The sequence below is a fragment of the Betta splendens genome, chromosome 24 (genome assembly GCF_900634795.4).
Source record: "Betta splendens chromosome 24, fBetSpl5.4, whole genome shotgun sequence".
NCBI lineage: Eukaryota > Metazoa > Chordata > Actinopteri > Anabantiformes > Osphronemidae > Betta > Betta splendens.
Genome location: NC_040901.2, coordinates 6,529,030 through 6,547,989, shown reverse-complemented (window position 1 = coordinate 6,547,989; position 18,960 = coordinate 6,529,030). Strand labels below are relative to the sequence as shown.

At 45.4% G+C, this 18,960-nt stretch overlaps 3 protein-coding genes across 4 annotated transcripts; 2 read left to right on the top strand and 1 right to left on the bottom strand.

The window, feature by feature from the left end:
* The first annotated feature begins 237 nt into the window (after positions 1 to 237).
* wdr20b (WD repeat domain 20b) lies at positions 238 to 5,864 on the top strand. 2 transcript variants are annotated; one of them, XR_005897290.2, is made up of 4 exons: positions 238 to 826; positions 2,130 to 2,312; positions 2,475 to 4,027; positions 4,145 to 5,864. XR_005897290.2 is itself a non-coding variant. In XM_029140625.3 (4 exons), the coding sequence occupies exons 1-4, from the start codon at positions 578 to 580 to the stop codon at positions 4,199 to 4,201; spliced, it is 1,902 nt and encodes a 633-aa protein (XP_028996458.1). In that variant the 5' UTR covers positions 502 to 577; the 3' UTR covers positions 4,202 to 5,864. The 2 variants fall into 2 exon arrangements, 1 of the variants encoding a protein (XP_028996458.1); XM_029140625.3 differs by having other exon boundaries at positions 502 to 826; positions 2,475 to 3,887.
* Positions 5,865 to 8,254: 2,390 nt separating this feature from the next.
* mgat2 (alpha-1,6-mannosyl-glycoprotein 2-beta-N-acetylglucosaminyltransferase) lies at positions 8,255 to 11,501 on the bottom strand. The gene is made up of 3 exons (XM_029141556.3): positions 11,329 to 11,501; positions 10,086 to 10,173; positions 8,255 to 9,932 (listed from the first exon to the last, which is right to left on the bottom strand). Exon 3 carries the CDS (start codon positions 9,914 to 9,916, stop codon positions 8,504 to 8,506), a length of 1,413 nt encoding a protein of 470 aa, XP_028997389.1. The 5' UTR covers positions 9,917 to 9,932; positions 10,086 to 10,173; positions 11,329 to 11,501; the 3' UTR covers positions 8,255 to 8,503.
* Positions 11,502 to 12,338: 837 nt separating this feature from the next.
* Positions 12,339 to 13,253, top strand: rps29 (ribosomal protein S29). The gene is made up of 3 exons (XM_029141557.3): positions 12,339 to 12,498; positions 12,949 to 13,048; positions 13,142 to 13,253. The coding sequence occupies exons 1-3, from the start codon at positions 12,437 to 12,439 to the stop codon at positions 13,148 to 13,150; spliced, it is 171 nt and encodes a 56-aa protein (XP_028997390.1). The 5' UTR covers positions 12,339 to 12,436; the 3' UTR covers positions 13,151 to 13,253.
* The last annotated feature ends 5,707 nt before the right edge of the window (positions 13,254 to 18,960 follow it).

Below are 18,960 nucleotides of genomic sequence, written 5' to 3'. Positions count from 1 at the left end.
GCCAGACGATGCTAGACGCTACCAGAAACTGCGCATCAGTGTGACGGAGGAACTAAGGGATCTGTCGCAATCACTGAAAGATGATCTTCTCACAGACAGGGTCATCATAGTTGAATTGTTACAGCTGACAAGTTGTGCTTGCGCAAAACGGATGTCAAAACGAATGTGAGAAATTGATGCTTCCAGTGCGGCTGTAGGTTATTATATGTATTGTTTTTTTATAGTATAGTATAGTCTATAGTATGTTTCTCTTTGGGTGGTTTTATAAAGCTATACTAAGAATGCCAAGTGTTACATAACCGTTTATGTTTAGCCTTAGACTTGTAGTAGTGACTTTAAAAAAACAACACAAGCAGCGTTATTTTTTTTTGTTCAATTACGTTGTCTCTTAATTCATTATAAGACCTTTAACGCGCATTTCCTACTCTCATACCTTCTGTTATTATTTCTACGTTGTACCGCTGCCGCACATGACTTTATATTTCACCGCACGCATGGCCACTGGACTTTAACGGTCGAACGCATGCGCCGTGGGCTACATCCGGGGATGGCACAAGGATGAACGCCAATTTTCAAGATGGCGGCGGAGGGAGGAGGGAAGGAGATGAACGAGATTAAAACTCAATTCACCACACGAGAAGGCGTCTACAAACTCCTCACTCACTCCGAATACAGCCGCCCGAACAGGGTGCCTTTCAACTCGCAGGGCTCCAATCCCGTCAAGGTCTCCTTCGTCAATGTAAACGACCAGTCCGGCAACGGCGACAGGATCTGTTTCAATGTGGGCCGGGAACTGTACTTTTATATCTACAAAGGCGTGAGAAAGGTAAACAATATCGAGTGCAGCGGCGACGCCAGCGCTGCGCAGAAGCAGCTCCCTGGGTTGGCGTCTTGAAACGTGTTGCATCCAGGCTGTCACCCCTCATAGCTGCTGTCATTGAAGTGCGCAGATTGTCAGGACAAGGCCATGTAGCACACCAAGCTAAGTTGGGAGCCTGTTAGCATCCGTGGCTAACATCGCCACAGTTGTTTTTGCCCTGATGAGAGCGTGGGCTTCAAAGTTGCCGTGTGACGTGGAATTCGCCAGCGAGCTGTAAAACGTGACGACAGATTAGTAATTATTTTTTACGTGTTCCTTTCCCCGTCTCCTTCATATCGTGGGGCTAATCTCATATGTGAGCAGCAAGTTGTCAACAGTGCCAGCTAGCAGTAGTGTCAGATGATGTGTTTGTACGTGGTGCACATATGCGTGGACTCGCTGCTTTGGGTTTGTTGCAGTGCAATCCACCGTGTGGATGTATTAAGTGATGATGTCATTGCTGTAAGCAGTGTTGGGTGTTTAGCTGTTGGATGTGGACTGTGACGGTCAGGCTGGTGATGTGCTTGCCCCTGTAGCAGCTACAGAATACTCAGTCTAACAATAGCAGCCTTGTTTCATAATGAGAACCCTGTTGTTGGTTTTCAGATGTGGGCAATACCCAGTGCAAATCTCCCTCGGCCCAGCGAAAGATAGCGTACGAAGACTAAAAACAATCCAGCGCTTGAAAGTAATGTTGGCTTTATGACAGCATGACAAATATAGTGACATTTGTTAAAGATCTGCATTCACTTCCTTCTCCACACTGACCTAGACACTGTCACACAAACAGCCTGGTTATGTGACTCAGCTTGTGTTTAATGTTTCAGCATTACTGAAATGCTTACGAATTTCTGACGCTTTATTTTATTGAAAGCTGCCTTGCTCTGACACAAGGGTTAGCTCCCTAGTTAGATCCCCTTTCGCTTCCTCCATTTCTACTTCAATGTCCTAAAATAGACACAAGACTTGCAGCAGTTAAGCATAAAAATAACTATTTTTTTTCTGGTCCAATACCAGATCTGTTATGTATTATCTACCAGTTTAGCGGATCTCTTTATATATCACATTGCATCATGTTTGGGTCACGTGTGTTATTGCGATCACAATTTTAAAAGTAATTCTGCATTGTCTGACTGCCATAGTGTTGAAATACTGTACGTGTCTATTAAAATCATTTTGTTTAAATGTCCAAACCCAATAAATATGAGCTTACAGTATATGTGTATTCCCACTGTAAAGCTACTTACCTGTGTGTACTTGTTGTTTTTAGGCTGCAGACCTTAGCAAACCCATAGACAAACGGATATACAAAGGAACGCAGCCCACGTGTCATGATTTCAACCCACTCACAGCTACAGCAGAGAGCGTCTCCCTGCTGGTGGGTTTCTCGGCTGGGCAAGTGCAGCTCATAGACCCAATAAAGAAGGAAACCAGCAAACTATTCAATGAAGAGGTGGGTTCCAGTCAGTCTTGCTTTAATATTTGCGAACAGGTTTCTGCTGTTTTGCATATAATAATGGTTGCCATAGTTCACTGGGTCTACTACTAATACAGTAATAAAGGACTAGCTGACCAGTTTCTCTTGTGTTCTCTCTGATTCTCTCCCCCTCCCCAGAGACTTATAGACAAGTCGAGGGTGACATGTGTACGATGGGTTCCTGGGTCAGAGAGCCTGTTTCTGGTGGCACATTCCAGTGGCAGCATGTACCTGTACAATGTGGAAAACACCTGTGGCACCACTGCACCTCACTACCAGCTTCTAAAGCAGGGTGAAAACTATGCTGTGCACACCTGCAAGAGCAAGTCGGCTCGTAACCCGCTCCTGCGCTGGACAGTGGGTGAAGGGGCGCTTAACGAGTTTGCCTTTTCCCCAGATGGCAAGTTTTTGGCGTGTGCGAGCCAGGATGGCTTCCTACGGGTATTTGGCTTTGACGCTGCAGAGCTCCATGGAACAATGAAGAGCTACTTCGGTGGCTTACTGTGTGTGTGCTGGAGCCCAGATGGACGATATATTGTGGCAGGAGGGGAGGATGACCTGGTGACAGTATGGTCCTTTTCAGACTGCAGAGTGATCGCACGGGGTCATGGTCACAAGTCATGGGTGAGTGTGGTGGCATTTGACCACTGTACTACCAGCGTGGAGGACGGGGAACCCCCTCCAGAGTTTAGTGGCAGCGACGAGGACTTCCATGAGCAGATTCATTTTGGCACAGGTCGAGACAGAGCTAACAGCGCTCAGTCTCGGCTTTCCAAGAGAAACTCTACAGACAGTAGACCCGTCAGTGTGACCTACAGGTTTGGCTCAGTGGGCCAGGATACCCAGCTGTGTCTGTGGGACCTCACAGAAGACATTCTTTTTCCTCATCTCCCTTTGTCTCGTACAAGGACTCACACCAATGTCATGAGCGCAACAAGCCCTCCACCCACTGGACAAAATACTACTGTATCTTCCACCACCAGTAATCCTAGTGGCACTAATGGTAAAGACACTGTGAGCAATAGTAGCTCTGGTGGTAACCCAGCGAACTCCCTCCCCAACACCCTGCCTCGCTCCAATAGCCTACCACACTCCTCCAATCCTGCAGGTGGCAGCACACCCAACAGTCACACGGGCAGCAGCAGCAGTAACAGCAGCAGCACCACCACCACTACCACCAAGGGCAATAGCATCATGGACAGTTCCTTCATCGCCACTGGGGTCAGCAAGTTTGCGACACTGTCGTTACACGAGTCACGGAAGGAGCGCCACGAGAAGGACCACAAAAGGAACCACAGCATGGGCCATATCAACAGCAAGAGCAGCGACAAGCTCAACCAGCTAAGCTCGTCACGGACAGCGAAAGCCGACGTGGCTAAGACTCTAGGCACCACTCTGTGCCCACGCATGGAGGAGGTGCCGCTGCTGGAGCCGCTGGTGTGCAAGAAGATCGCTCACGAGAGACTCACTGTGTTAATCTTCCTTGAGGACTGTTTGGTAACAGCCTGTCAGGAGGGTTTCGTTTGCACATGGGCTAGGCCGGGGAAAGTGGTGAGTGAAAGGCAACTCGAGGACACTGTCATGTGACACCTCATAACCAACACTGTTCGGAGTACAAGCATTTGAACGTTTTGCTGCGTTCGGAGGCTGTTAACACATCTGTTTAGAAAAGCCCCCCGGCCTTGTGATGGGTAACGTAATAGCACGTCTTCTTTATCAGTAGACCTTGCGGCCTCACAGTTCTTCCTCTTGTATTGTAGTCATCTTCTCAGTTATGTTACGTATGTGTGTTGTCTGTCTCTCCACAGGGATTGCTATCATCTCAAAACAACCCAGCCAACTCCCCCAGTGGAACAGTAGTATAGCCCCAGTGCTGGCGCTGCTAATGACAGCTCCATGCAACAGAGATGGGGATGACCAAGGCCAAGGCCCTGCAGCGCTTCTTCACACACTGTCACACACAACACGGTCTTCAGTGGCACCTTCCTTTTCGTTAGTAGAACCACCTACATGCTCTCTTTTCTGTTACTGCTTATGTTTGGGTAACGGACGTTGGCATAAAACCAGGGTTAGAATTGTGAGCCCCGCTCATCTCGGGGTGCAGCCTGTGCTAATGAAAGCAGGAGGGCAAGCTTTAAATCATCCAGGGGAGATGATGACTGGCTCATTAATTCTGCAGTCATATCATGTCAAGCCTAGTGTGAAAGTAACAAACTCCAGTACCTGGTCCTTTGTGCCTGTGCCTGTAGATCTAGACACATCGCATTAGCATTAAACACTGTGGGAAAACCTTAGCTTAACATTTTTATGTTGGCATTCAATAGGACAAGGGGCTGTGTTTGCAGATAAAGGGAATATAATGAGGGAGTTGTGGAACAGCAGTACACCCCCATTTTTCCTCTTTACCCCCGAGACAGTCTATAAAGCAGCCACAATCCTGTTTTTGCTTCTCTTACTAATACTATAATCAGAGTTATCACACAAATGTGTTTTGCACAGATATTCTTGCCCCCACCCCACACACATTTTGAATTGACGCTGATGGAACACAAGCAGAATATTTTGAAGACAGCTCTGGAAGCACTTGGGGAAACGGCATGTTGTTGCCCTCTCTCAGCCGCTGGATGCTGCAATCATAGTTTTTTATATTGAAAAAAGAAAATCATTTGCACTTAATAGTTTGTTAGAGGAGAATGGCTTTACATTTTTTGGAGTACGTAAGGACTCCTTTACAAGGTTGAAATATAAATAGAATTAAAAAAACCTTTGTATCTATTAAACATTTATTTTAATATTGTTTCAGATTAAATGGCCTCTGTATTATATGTAAATATTGTACTTTGATGATTTATGGGTGAAATGATCATTACATTAGTTGAAAGAATCTCATTTCAGCAAATAGTGATATTTCTAATACAGAAAGTCTATACCTAATATTAAAATGACTCTTGATTATGCAGGTGAAAAAACGTTTTTTTGTTTGTTTTGTTCTTGTTGTACATAGAGAGAATTCAGGTGTATTTTTATTAATGAAACGTTTGGTATAGGAGATGTCTATAAAATCCTCTTCTCTAACAGGTAGTGCTGAACGCTGCAGATTCCTTTGTCTAAACGGGGTGTAGGCGCAGAGGCAGCGGTGTAATTCAGCCATCACTTTGAGCTCAGGTAAACCACAGGAAGACTAACGCTGGCATAGCTCCCATCACCCATTAGCACTAGTCTCGCCCCTCCGCGTGTGTGAACTCACCCTAACTAACGGATAAGACGACCGTGTTCTGCAGACAGGGCTGAAATTTGCGACTCCTCCTAATTGTGAGTAACAATTGCCGGACTGATTCTGAAGTTGTGAACAAACTTTTTGACACTGTGTTGAATAGCTGCTGACAAATGTTGACACTCGGTGTACGTGCTTTGGGTGGGGTGGGGGGGGGGGGGTTCTCCAGCGCCCACATAGGCAGAGTGAACATTTCAACAGCGGGAGCCTTTTCCTCCATGTGACGCCTATTAAAACAGCTTTGACAGATGAAACGTTGTGTTTGTGTTGCTTTGTGAAGTGAACTAATAATTAAATATATCTGAACCTTACACCACATGACTAGTTTAACGTGGGGACCTTCAGGCCTGAATGGACAATGCTGAGTCATGTCTTTAGTCACAGTCACTAAGCTGTAATAATATCCTGCATTTGTCCCTTGTTTTGTTTTAGTTGGTTAACTTCTAAAATGATACCTGGTACATGGGGGGTTCTCAGTCACAGTTTCCTGACAATTGCTTCATTAACAATCTGATGATAGTAAGTTAGAAATATATGTCCATCCATGTTCATTATCCTTGTTAAAACCAGCTGGGGGCAGCAGTGCTTAGACAAAAAAGAGCTTTATAACCAATGGACTTTCATTGATATCAGCCGTCAAACTGCCTTTATTGTTGTATAGGTCATGAACATGTTACTGCTACCTTGTCCTAGCGCTTCATATGTTTTACGCTCCGAACAGGGAACAAAACCGATGATCCATAATTTATGAGTCATGTATAGCGGAAACACAAGCACTGACAGCCATTAAACCAGCGGCCTGAGCGCCAGCGTGAGGGATGAGATGGGACGAGTGATCAGCGGAGCCGAGACCGATCATGTTGTCGGCGCGTCAGTCGCCACTTGATGGACTCCGACTGACTGAATGCTCTCCCATGGGAGCTCTGAGCAGGTGTCAGTCAGCACAACAGCGCACAGAAATGCATTTCAATAGGATTTCTTAGAAGATTAAGTTAAAATGGGACAAGACGCGGTGCTTTCCAGCTGTTCTAGGTCATGTCTTGTTTCTAGTCTACACACAGGGCTTCTGTTATTGTTGCAGAGAGGCTGGGCTATTTGCAGTGTTGGTCCCAGGAGAGAGCCTGGAATTAGATATTGGCCCTAAAGTGTTGAGGTGGGGTCAAAGGTTAATAGTAGTAACATAATAGCAAAAGAAGTGACAACAGTGGCAGTGGCACTATAAATAAACCTATATAAGGTCTGGAGTAACTCTTTACATGGTTTTCTTGTTCTATCACAACTAACGAGCCCTGATGGTCTCAGACTGATTCAATTGCGTCACATTGGCTTTATATCACCGTTTGGAACATAAAGGCAGCAATTGTGCTCAGACTATAGTTACTCCTTCGCTCACTGACCAGCATCTCTATGTCAAGTACAGTCTGGGTTCTCTTTGCGGTAGCAGCAGGCAGTTTGTGTCTCTGAATCAGTGTGTTGTCAAGGCAGGATTTCATCCTTGATCGCACATATTAAACCTATGACGAAAAAGAACAGCGTTAACCATTAGTCACCAAGGATCAAGAGCGCTGCCACTTCCTGCTATTCTCAGTTCTATTCTAAGACGTCTCCCTCGAGCTGCGCACCCAATTACTGAGCGTTTTATCGAGGGAGCATTTGTACAATTTGCACATGACATGTCTCAGCACAGCAGCCCCCTGCGTCACGATGCACTGGAAATGACAGCTCACAGGTAGGAAACAACACTGGGACTGCTGTGTTTGCTTTGTTAGGCTTCATTTGTTCTACTCGGTCCTGAACATCTGTTTAGAATCTACTGTATCTTAAGCTTCTCATATTTAATTCATGCAAAATGTAGAAGTTTATGTGGAGGGCGGAGCCTGTAAGGCCTGCAGCAGTCTGCCAGAGGATATATTTTACATGAACGACAGCACGGGTCCAGTCGATGATCACGTTGCAGTTATTTCAGATTTTGTACAGTGTGCAGAACTGATTGTTAAACATTGCTGGAGGGTGGAGGAGATCAATGCAGTCTCAGCGGAAATCATCGATACCTAGCCGGGGCCCGAGCACTTAAAATGTAAATGCATCTTCAATAGCAACAACACGGACAAGAAAGTTGTATCGGCGCCTTGGGATCGCTCCAGACTCTCCATGTGCATTTATCTGTGAAATCACAATCTCGGCACAAAGACACCGTCGCCCAGGTGCCAAGCGTGACAGTGATGCATTGCAACAAAACAAGACCTGGCCACGGTCCCTCTCGGAAACACAGAGCGATGAAACACACTGCAGTCGTCTGATCGCGCCCCATGATGCATGTATGACTGAAATGTGTATTAACGCCGTGGCAGTCGGGAGTAACGAGACGCTGGGTGTGCTCTAGAAACCTGTGGAAGATGAGCTAAGAGGGAGATTTAAATGGAACAAGGTGTCTCAAAGGATCCTCTTTGATCCAAGTACATTTATGCGATATAAATAACTTCTAATTTATTATGCATGCACGGTAGAAAGTCCGCGGATTCACCAAATTTATGGCTGCCGGCTTGTACCCGTTCACCAGCATTTAGAGGTGTTCTATATTTATGGTGAATTAACACTCAAGACATATATTCATCTGAAACCTTTTAGAGAAAACACAACAATATATTTTTTCATATATTATTAATTGCAGCTTACAAAACAATGCAGAGTTGCCAGGAATCACTTAAATCGTTCATTGTAAAGATATATTTGTGGTAAAGGAGCCAAAAATCCAACATTCATCTTTATTTGGAACAGTCCAATAAAACAGGCAATATGAAGAGAAGTCCATAAAGATTTACTTTTAAAAGGCTTTTTTCTTTATAGAGGATGCAAAAGAGACAATAATATAGAATAATAGTAGCAATTAAGGTCACTGTAATCGAACATAACTCTTGCAAAGTTCATGGTCCCTGATATCGCCCCAGCCCCCGTTTTTGACGTGTGGGGCCACGCCTCCGGCCCCGTTGGCAGGCAGTCTTTTTGCTATCAGGAGGTTCTTTGGGAACAGCTGGTTCCCGCTGCTCTGTAGGACGTTTTCTATCTTGGTTTTCTGGCTGATTGGCATACAGGAAGCCTTTTTGTGGTGCATGCCGCAGTCCCCGGCGTGGAAAACCCGCGGCGCCTCGCACACCATGACCTTCCAATAGGACGGCAAGCAGGCCACGGTCAGGTGCTGCAAGGACCAGTCCCAGTTGTAGTCGTCGTAAGTGCAGAATGTGTCGGTGCATTGGAGGAGCTTCTGGTAGGTGTCTCTGTTTAGAGCCATCCCCATGTTGTGCTCGGTGGACTTCCAGACTTTGACCTCCACCTTGTTCGCTTTGCTGGAGTAGCCGATGTGGCTGTAACTCCCCAGTGACAGGATGTCACAGTCTGTGCATTGCTCTCGTTTAATGGTAGACATTAGCTTGAGCAGATGGATAAAGTCTGGAGACAAGTAGTGGTCCTCCTCAATCAGCAGGACCAGACCCTTGTGGTCCTTCAGGGCCCGGACTCTGTCCCATACAAAGTGGAGCTTCCACCACCAGTGGTGCTTGGTCTGGGAGAACTTTGCCTCACGGTAGTGGCCGAAGGAGTCGGGGTACTCCGCATTTATGCATCCCAGCTTTAAGGCGTCCTTTTTGGGAATGTCTCTAGGGCAATCCTTGGGGTCATTTCCGGGGAATTCCTGGGGATACAGCTGGATGCTGAAGGGGAAAAAAATCTGAAGGACTTGACAAAAGTCAACAGAAGCCACCACTTTGTTTATGTCCGGGGACCAGTAGTCATGGCTGAATATCAGCAGTATGCTCTCCACACCTCTGGCCTTTCGCAAACTGTCCACTAATATCTTAAGGTATTCCGGCCGGTTATGGACCTGAACCACCACAACCAGATCATCTTTCTTTCGTGCATTTTTAAACCTCTCCTCGTGTCTTATTGTCTGGTCAAAGTTCAGCTGGAAGACAATGCCACGGTAGACTAACGTGGTGTTATCCACCTCTGGCCTGGGTATCTTCTCTTTATCCTTTGCTTTTTCGGGGTATGTGTCATTAGCCAGAAGAATTGGAGGTAGAACCGGTGCTCGGCTCACTGCAGGCGTGGCTTGCACCAGGAGATGGTTGTTGCTACTGCTGCTACTGCTGCTGCCACCGCTGCTGCTGCTCCTCCTCACCGTCTCCACTTCCTTAGGGAACGAGCCACTGTCATTCTTTTTCTGTCTTCCGCTGCTCCAGAAAGCTAGGCCACAGATGACAACCACCAGAGTCAGTATCACCACCTTCCTCTTGTAGATTCGGAGTCGCATGATAGGACGTCAGCGTCTTGCGAAAGGAGAAAAGTTGATTGTGGTGGAACAAAAAGTGGAGACTAATAGTAAACTTATATTGGTTTGCTTTGTACAGGAAGTGGGCCTGAGCAAAACAAAGTTATGAATCTAGTTGTAGGCAAAAATGAACATTTGCTGTAAACAGAACCTGCTGGAATATCATAGGTGGAGGATGAATATTCCATAAGGCATGATGGGTGCAAGGAGGCAGCAGCGTAGCAGTTTGCATGAACCACCTGCATGGAAAAACAAACCAGCAAATCACATTAGCGCAGCACGATGCTATCAAGCTGATGTTAAAAACACAAACAGGTAAAGAATTCTGACAGAACCACAAATACAGTGTAGGTTACAGATGACAAATCAGTTTAGTAATAACTATTAAAATCTGTTTTAAAACTCGGGTAAAGAACATTTTGAAGACCTTGACAATTTGCAACAATAGATTCCACCACCTAATGATGCTCCATCAACACCATGCAATAAAGAGTAATCATGCAGCCTTACTGAAAGCACTTGCATGCAACAATAGCATTGATTTACATTCACACAACCACCCATTTGCATGTAGCATCACTAAAACCTCTAACATCGTTTAACACATGTCTCACTTAGAACTGTACATTTGCTTCTGTTCCTTCACTGCTACACATATCTTCCATGTGGATTAATCCTCTGTGCTTCTCCTGCATACATCCCTGGTGCCAAGTGCATGATCAATAGCGATGAGCTCTCAGTGGTTAAACGTGAGCAAACCTCCATAGTTTATTTGTTATTAAATTAGTGGTCTCTCCCTTCTGGTCCCTGTCTTGTCTCTGAAGAAAGACTCTTCAGCTCAGCAGTCACTATTTGCATCCATTGCTGCTTGGAAGACACTAGTTTACAGTGTACACGTCTCTATAGGCTACATGTCAGATGCTTTTACGTAGATTGAACATGAGCCAAATACGTTTGAAGGTTTGTTGTCCTGCTCTGCTCTGATCTACTGTTTAATTCAATTATTTTAACCATGATCCTGGTTAATTCACCGTTGTTTTCTGTCTACGCGCGGCCGATGGTTCACCTCCAGCACATTACAGTTAGTTATTCTGACCCGAATTGGCCGCTGTCAGACACGCCGAGCCAGCGACAGCTTTCATTGATTTCCACGTGAAATGCCCCTATTTTGCTCGCATTTCACCGAACGGCGTTAAATGCTCTCGCCGCAACTATAAACAAACAACTGGCGTTTCAGCCACGGTCTTTTACGGCAGCGATCATCCACGAAATGCTAACATTAAGTTAGCATCGGCTAGCAACTTGCAGGGGAGCGCGTCTTCCCGGACCAGACCCCGTCAACGACATCGACTATGGCGAAACACAACAACCATGTTGAGCGCTGGACTACTTGCCTAGAGCCGGAGAAGCCGCGCGGTCATTCCAGACAGAAACATCAGCACGGTGGCGTCTCCCTCTCCTCCATACCTTCCTGCGGGCGGCACGCAACTATCAGCTAGCTCCGAATTACAATCCCAAATACAGGGCTGGTGCCTGGCGCTGTCCCACAATGCACTGGGCCACCGGGGGGCACCCGCGACACCCCGATAACACGTCCCTCTCCCGCTAACGCCGTCATCAGGAGCATCAAGTAGTGGAGACGCTCCTCCAAATATTATAGGACTTATTGTTGATCCAATGCTTGTTAGATAGGTATATAATTTAAATATTCTACACGTCTACACACAAACCAGTTTTAGAAAACACACTTGAAAAAAACAACTGTTTATATAAAACAATTTATTCATGTGAACAGTAACTATTTCACCATGAATATCACAAAGTTGTTTCATATACTGTATGTTTGTGTAAAGCAGTTTAGACCTTTTAATATGTAACATTAATTATAATATAGCCATTATGCTAGTAGATCCTGGTGTTGCCTTTCCAGTTTAACAATTTAAAATTCGAGATGTATTCATAAATATGTAGAATATTTTCGCAACATATATTTTATTTTCACAAGCCTTTATGTCACATTATGACTTGCTATGATGAAAGTCGGGTATTTTATTTTTAAAGAGTAAAAGCAAAGATTTTTTTTCTATTTTGACTTGTTCATCGAGCTTCAATGTGTGATTTAGTTGTTGTCTCATAACATTATAGTAGTAAGAGTGACATTATAGGAAATACAGTTTTTATTTTAAGCAAAACTTGAAGCATGTATTCAATATTTTTACTTCAAAGACAACATTGAAGTAAGTGTTTTTAGTTGTAGATGAGTATTGTTTCATTCAAGTTTTTTCACTTTCGTACATACAGAGTTTGTGTACTTTGTGTAGCGCCTCTGTTTCTCCATGGTTCTACCACTCAATCTGTACACTTACTTGCTGCAGTTTTGGCCTCCGTCACAAAAGGTGGCGCTAGAGCCAACCATACAACCGGAAACACCGTATCAAAAAGTTCATGTGCGCACGCGCGTCTCTGTGTCTTCCTTTCTGACTCTCGAGCGAAAGAGACAAGATGGGCCATCAGCAACTCTATTGGAGTCACCCCAGAAAATTCGGACAGGGATCTCGATCCTGGTCAGTAACGCCTTTAAAGCGTTCATTATCGACAACTGTCCAAAAGCGAGCCAGTTTGAATGCGCTTGTGTGTGTCGTAGCTTAATAATTTGTCGGTAAAGGTGCACCGCATGGGTGCTGATCCTAAGCTAATATGGCGGTAGCGATGCGCCTCCCCATCCTCCGCGCTAGCGCTGTGTTCAGCCGGCCGGTGACGGTTTATGATTTAAAGCTGCACGTGGTGAATGTTGCTTGATAAATTACGAGTAATAAAAGCGGATAGTATTAATCTTTTAGTCTAAAAATGTTGTAGAGTTAATTGTCGCCAGTCTTGGCAAGCTATGACGCTTAGAACAGTAGTCAACCGTGTTGGAGTTCATTGGCGCTTCCGCGTGCAGAATTTCATAAACATAATTTCACCTGCCTACTCTTTTAAAGTAGATTATCTGTTTAACCCTGTTTCTTTTCCAGCCGGGTATGCTCGAACAGGCACGGCCTGATCCGTAAATACGGACTCAACATGTGTCGCCAGTGCTTCAGGCAGTACGCTAAAGACATCGGATTCATCAAGGTAAGTGGAAAATTCTGCTTCAGCACTCATTTTACATCGCACTTAGATTTTCTGATATTTATCCTGAAAAATTTCGTTTTTTTTCTCCCACAGCTGGACTAGATGTTCTGCCCTGCTTTGTCCTTAGAGGGTCCCGCTTAAACGGAACGGCCACGATGGGATAAAAATTGGTGGAAATAAATGTTTTCTCTTTGTCCAACTTAAATGGCTGTGTGTTTTACTTATGGCGCATGTTAAACAAATGCTGCATTACAGTGATTCTGGGTGAACAGTGTAAAACATAATGAAGTTGCAGAAGAAACTGCCAAGATTGAGGGATATTCAAACACAGGTTTTTTGGTTTGTTGATATTTTATCTTCAATGACAGTGCAAGATGCTTTGATTCCTATTAAAATCGATGTTCAAAGCTCAGATGCGTGCACAGGTTTAAGTTTAAATTTATAAAGGAAAACATCTGCCTGTTTAATTATTGGGTACCACTTCGTGGTAGATGGTTGCTGTACAATATGGTGATGTGTTTGGTTCTTGAGTTGTGGGCCTCGTGCAGAAACTCAGCCTTTCACTAACATTAATAGTTTAAAAATATTAAATAGCAAATGGTGCATATGTTTGATATTAAGTTTTTAATACATGAGCTGTTTGCACAACAATTAAAGGTTTCACTTCTTCAGTCATAGCAATAGTTTTTGCTTCTACAAATGTGCCTACACTGTACTACAGTTGTTACCGGTAGCTGTAGATCATGATGAATGGCATTCCTCCAAGAAGCAGCTGATTATGTTTTGCATTTGCAAATCAGTAATTTTGAACTCGGCATGTGTTCGTATTAAATGATCTGCCCCCTCCTTCCATAATGTATGGATTGGAAACATGCTGAGAAATCAGTCTTGTTCAAAATGAATGAAATCTGATAGGTTCCCCACAGTGTGGCTAATTGCTTAGCGCTTTGTGCATTAGATTACCAGGGTTTATACTGAGCAGACTCAGCACAAGCAGAAGCCATAAAACCTTGGCAGGTAGAATTCTGGACAGATCCATACAGTATGTATGGGTTGGGCAGGATTAACTTAATTTATCATGTTTTATGTTTCCTCTTTTAAAAACAAATGGATGGAAGCACTAGATGGCAGCAATGGTTCACGCTCATGATTCAAGGCTGGTGACAGTAAAACACTAATGCAGCGACTGTGTTCTTCAGCGTTTATCATATGTAGACAATCTAAGCTTGAATCCTTTCACATTAGGTGCTTATGAAAGAAAAATTAAGCTATTGTTGGTCACTCAGGTCAGGTTCCAGACCACATTTAATGGATGTAGTTGCATCCACCCTATTTATCTCTTTTTTTTTTAGAAAACAACTAGTAACTTTGGTTCACACTGAGTCTAGTATGTATTTTGATCACGCCTCTCACTTTGATGAATTATCGGCTAGACGTTTGAGATTGGCCCTGTTTAATTCAAGGCAGCGGATAAATCGTGTGCGACTACGTCTTGTTTATCGTAAATAACAGACCTCTTTGTGCTTAGCCAGATTAGGATGAAACTTCATTGACTCCAATATATATATATATATATATATATATATATATATATATATATATATATATATATATATATATATATATATATATATATATATATATATATATATATATATATATAAATAAAATAACTAGTTGAATTATCTCTTTAAAAGCTGGAGTACACGTTCAAGGCCAGACAGAGGACACCGGCCATCATCAAAACCATCATCAAAAGTCTATGCGCTTGTAAAACTGCTAAATCGCACTCATAAACCTGAGCCGGTGTGCAGGGCTCACTGCGCTAATAGAGCAAGACAGAGGCTGGGGCTGTTTGGGAGCTGAACACACAACTGCTCGGCGTTGCATCAGTCCAGCACGGAGGCGGGTGGAAGGTGTTGTGTTTGATGCTCAGCTTCGTTCTGTGCACCGGCGTATTAATGCTCTTCTTATTATGCTTGTTCAGTGCCGCGCTGCCAAGACAAGTGACTGATAGGACTGTTTCATCCAGCCCATTCTGGGGCTGTTGTGTGCTGAGGCCAGTTTGCCTCTGAAATAGAGCTCCAGTTTGATATATGCTTTTTTATGTTTTACCAATACGTTATATCCACTGAGCAATTTTATGTAAAAGACACATTTTCTCCCATTCAACACACTTTGAATGGGAGGAAATTGAGAAATGCCTCTTGAAAATGGATTTCCAAAACCTAGAGTGCTACTCGTCTAGATAGAAAATGACACGTAGCCTTCCCCCCCTTTTTGTAAAACATAAACAAAACCTAAGCTCTGATTTGGAAAATGAACATTGGACTTTTTTCGAGCTTCACTCACCGACTCCTCTGGTCAGCTTTCTTAGCTTCACTGCAGCTTCCTGACATGTTGCTAAAGAGCCTTAGCTGCTCCAGTGGAGCTGCTGACTGGCCTGCAGGGTGAAATGGGCCCTTCCAAGAGGGGTCGACAAAGGCCATCCTGCAAAATAGAGGTAGCCTCTTGGTGAAAAGTGTACTGAATGAAGCACCAGCAGTGTGTAGTATGTGGTGGTGGGACTTGTACTAAGTGACAAGTAGAGATGCACATGTGGAGAAAATCGATTGTTTGTTGCTCTGCACAACACAGTGAATGCCCGTGTGGGCATGTCAGGCCTCCACATGCTCCCTCGTGTGTACACAGTCGCGAGCAGACGTCATGGTTCCAACAGCATCCTAACACTGAAACCCAAATAAAACACTGCTCCCGACAAATCTGGAGGGAATGTGTGTGACGGCGTGAGACCCAGAGTCTCAGCGCCGCTGCGACCGGCGGCCAATCACATCACAGAGGGCGGGGGGGAATAAGTCAGGCGAAAATCTTAGCACGCCGCTCACTGTTGGCATGGAAACATTCCACTGGGTCTACCTGCTTTCAATTGTTAGGACCGAGAGCCTCTTCTCGCTGCAAGGTTTCTCTCAAGGGCTGCGAGGGAACACGTGGCGCGTTTCCACTGAATGGGACCGGCTGCTGATGCCTGAGCTAAGGCAGGCGAGAGAGTGTGGGCAGCCGCAGATAAATGGAATGATTAATGAACAGAAATCAGCAAGTGCTGGAGCGGGGTGGAATTACAGTGGTGCGCAGCTTGAAGTATTGATAGCGACCAGATGTTTTGTTCACGATGCCCTCATTTTCCTCAGGTGAAGCTAAATCACTCATTACTCTTTATCAATAGCCATAAGCATCACCAGACTGCGGCGTTATCTCTAATATTTCCCCTTGTTTGGGCGTATTCCCCTGAGAAATTAGCTGTGCAGTACACGGAGCTTTATTACAGGCCAGTATGGAGCATCTGGCTGATTCAATTGCCCCAGTCAAACAGCAGCTAATTCCCAGAGCAGCACAGAATAAGCATCCTCTGTGCTGCAAAGCCTCAATTTAGGCTTAGATGACTTTAGCAAGCATTAATTGCTTTACAGATTCCAAAGGGAGATTATAGAGACCTGAGGAAAACACTTTAACAATGCACATGATACAGATTCTATTCATTATAGCATCGACTGTGCGGCCAATTTTACACCGCAGAGGCTTGCGCTGCATATAATCCTCCGGCGGATGTTACAGGCAGCGATGACATGTCAGCGGCGCCGCCAAATCCTCCCAACATGAGAAAAAAACATGGGAGTTATTCACGAGTGACGTGTCGCAGCAGGAAGTGCCCACGTGTGACTAAGAACGCGGCCGGCGGCTTGTTGACGTTTTGGCTCACTTTGATGAAACAGAGTCATTGGGGACTGTTGTGAGCTTGCGCCGGTGGCCACAAATGACCTCCCGTGCACCAGAAAATGACATCATTGACCTTAAAAACATCTAATGATGGGAAACTTTTATTTTTTTTTTCATTTTAAGGGGAAACGAGTTTTACTCATCAGTCTACTAAGAGGTCCAACATAGTCACGTGACTACAAACCTGTACGTCACCCATCGAGTGAAAGCATCCTCCACCTCGACACGCTGCACCTGTGGGGGCAGTGCTGCACCGCTCTTTAGCTTTGAGAGGCTCGGACCAATGGAAGGTTAGATGACAGGAGGTGTTGTGCTGCTCTCAGGGGAGATGCTCCTCAGTCACAGCGAGAGAGAGAGAGAGAGAGAGAGAGAGAGAGAGAGAGAGAGAGAGGCGTGCAGAATAGCAAGCCTCAGCTTGAGGCATGGCTAATTGAATATACCATGCCATCTGAAGTGAGGAGTACAGCTGGAGTGGAGAAGACACGCCGGAGTGGGGCAGGCTCAGTGGGACGGCTGCCTCCACCAAACAAAAAGACGAATCAAAGAGCGAGCGCGCGCGCGAGATGTTCGCAGCAGATGGCCCTGATCTCTCCTCCGCCTCTCCCACTGTCTGCCTGCGTTTGATGGGGGCGGAGGAGGGGGAGGCCGCGCCGTTTGTTATCAAGGTTGCTGCGAGGAACGCGCGAGAGAGGGTCCGACGCGAAATGATCACCAGCCGGTTGAGACGGCGCGCGGCGACGAGACGAGAGGAGCGTCTGTTCAAAAGCAAGCGCGAAGTCGGCGCAGCGCGTCCGTGGAGGTCAGCGGTTCATGCTGGGGGGCGCTACTCATTAAAGGAAAACATCAACTACATATTAACAATAAACAGAGAAATGGTGTCATGGACGACGGCGTCTCTCAACTCTCCCAACGTGGAGAAATATTCTGTCAGGGTTGTAATTTATTTCTCCCGCAGTTCAAGCCGCGATGTTACACCATATACTTTACTTTACTGGCACCTCTCTGGTTATTATCCTCCCATTCTAGTCACGCTCATATACTGTACGTTATGTATTCGCCGGGCTGGACGAGTGAATATAGGTGCGCTCCAACTCCGCGCCTCCGGGAGACGAGGCGTGACCGTTATCCTCCGCGCGCGCCGTGGAAATGTCCGCCTATAAGCGCGTCTGTCAATCTCCGCCGCGCGCCGGTTCGGATGTTAACCTTTGAATTCACAATGCCTCATCTGAATATGACCCGTGCTAACATTTTTCATTACCCGCGTTTATGAATCCGCGAGGCAACCTGAGTGGAATGGAATATTTAGCATGATTGGCATGAGCATCACACTGAAGTGCATATTAAGGAAGCGAGGAGGGAGACGACTGGAGGCGAAGGAGCAGAAGTGATGGATCGATATGCGATTTACATTTTTTCCTTTTTTTTTAGTTTTGCTGCAGCAACATGTAAAGATCCGTTGCGCCTCGACCGAATTGTTTGATGTGACAAACAGATGTTGGAGCCGGTGAGGGAACAGCTGCCACCCACTGAACTTATTAGCAGTTGCTAATTCTCTCCACTGCGCCTCTAGTTGGGCCGTGTCTGTCTTTGCCACCCAGTTGTCACCCGGCTCTGCCCGCTAGCGCTTCTAATCCAGGGGAGAAAATGAACTGTCACGCGTGTGTGATTGGTAAAAGTGGCTGCTGGTTTCCGTGACAACGCCTCCCACGGTTGGGGTAGAAGTAATGTGCGGGCTAGGGTTTTTTTTTACCCCCCTCACCACATACAAACCTCTTCTTCATCCTCTTCCCCATTTTGAATGTTTGAAGTAGGTAATTCAGATGGAGGGCGATTCACTGAGCGACAGTGTGACAGATGCAGCTCTATTTCTCAGGATGAATGTGGGCATGATGCAGCCGGAGAGGATCAGAGAGAGCTCAGATGGAGGCACCGAGTGCAGGCTTTTCTCCTCACTCCACTTCCAGCTCGTCTTACTTATGTTCCTTTATTAACCCCCTCCTGCCCCGCACTAACTGGCCATTTCACACAACATCCCTGCGGACGCGCTGAAAATGACTGCCATCAATGACGCCCGGTCTTCGTGCGATTGTTGCATGGTGCTGTCTCTGCATCCTGGCATTTTAGCTGGTTGCGCTGTT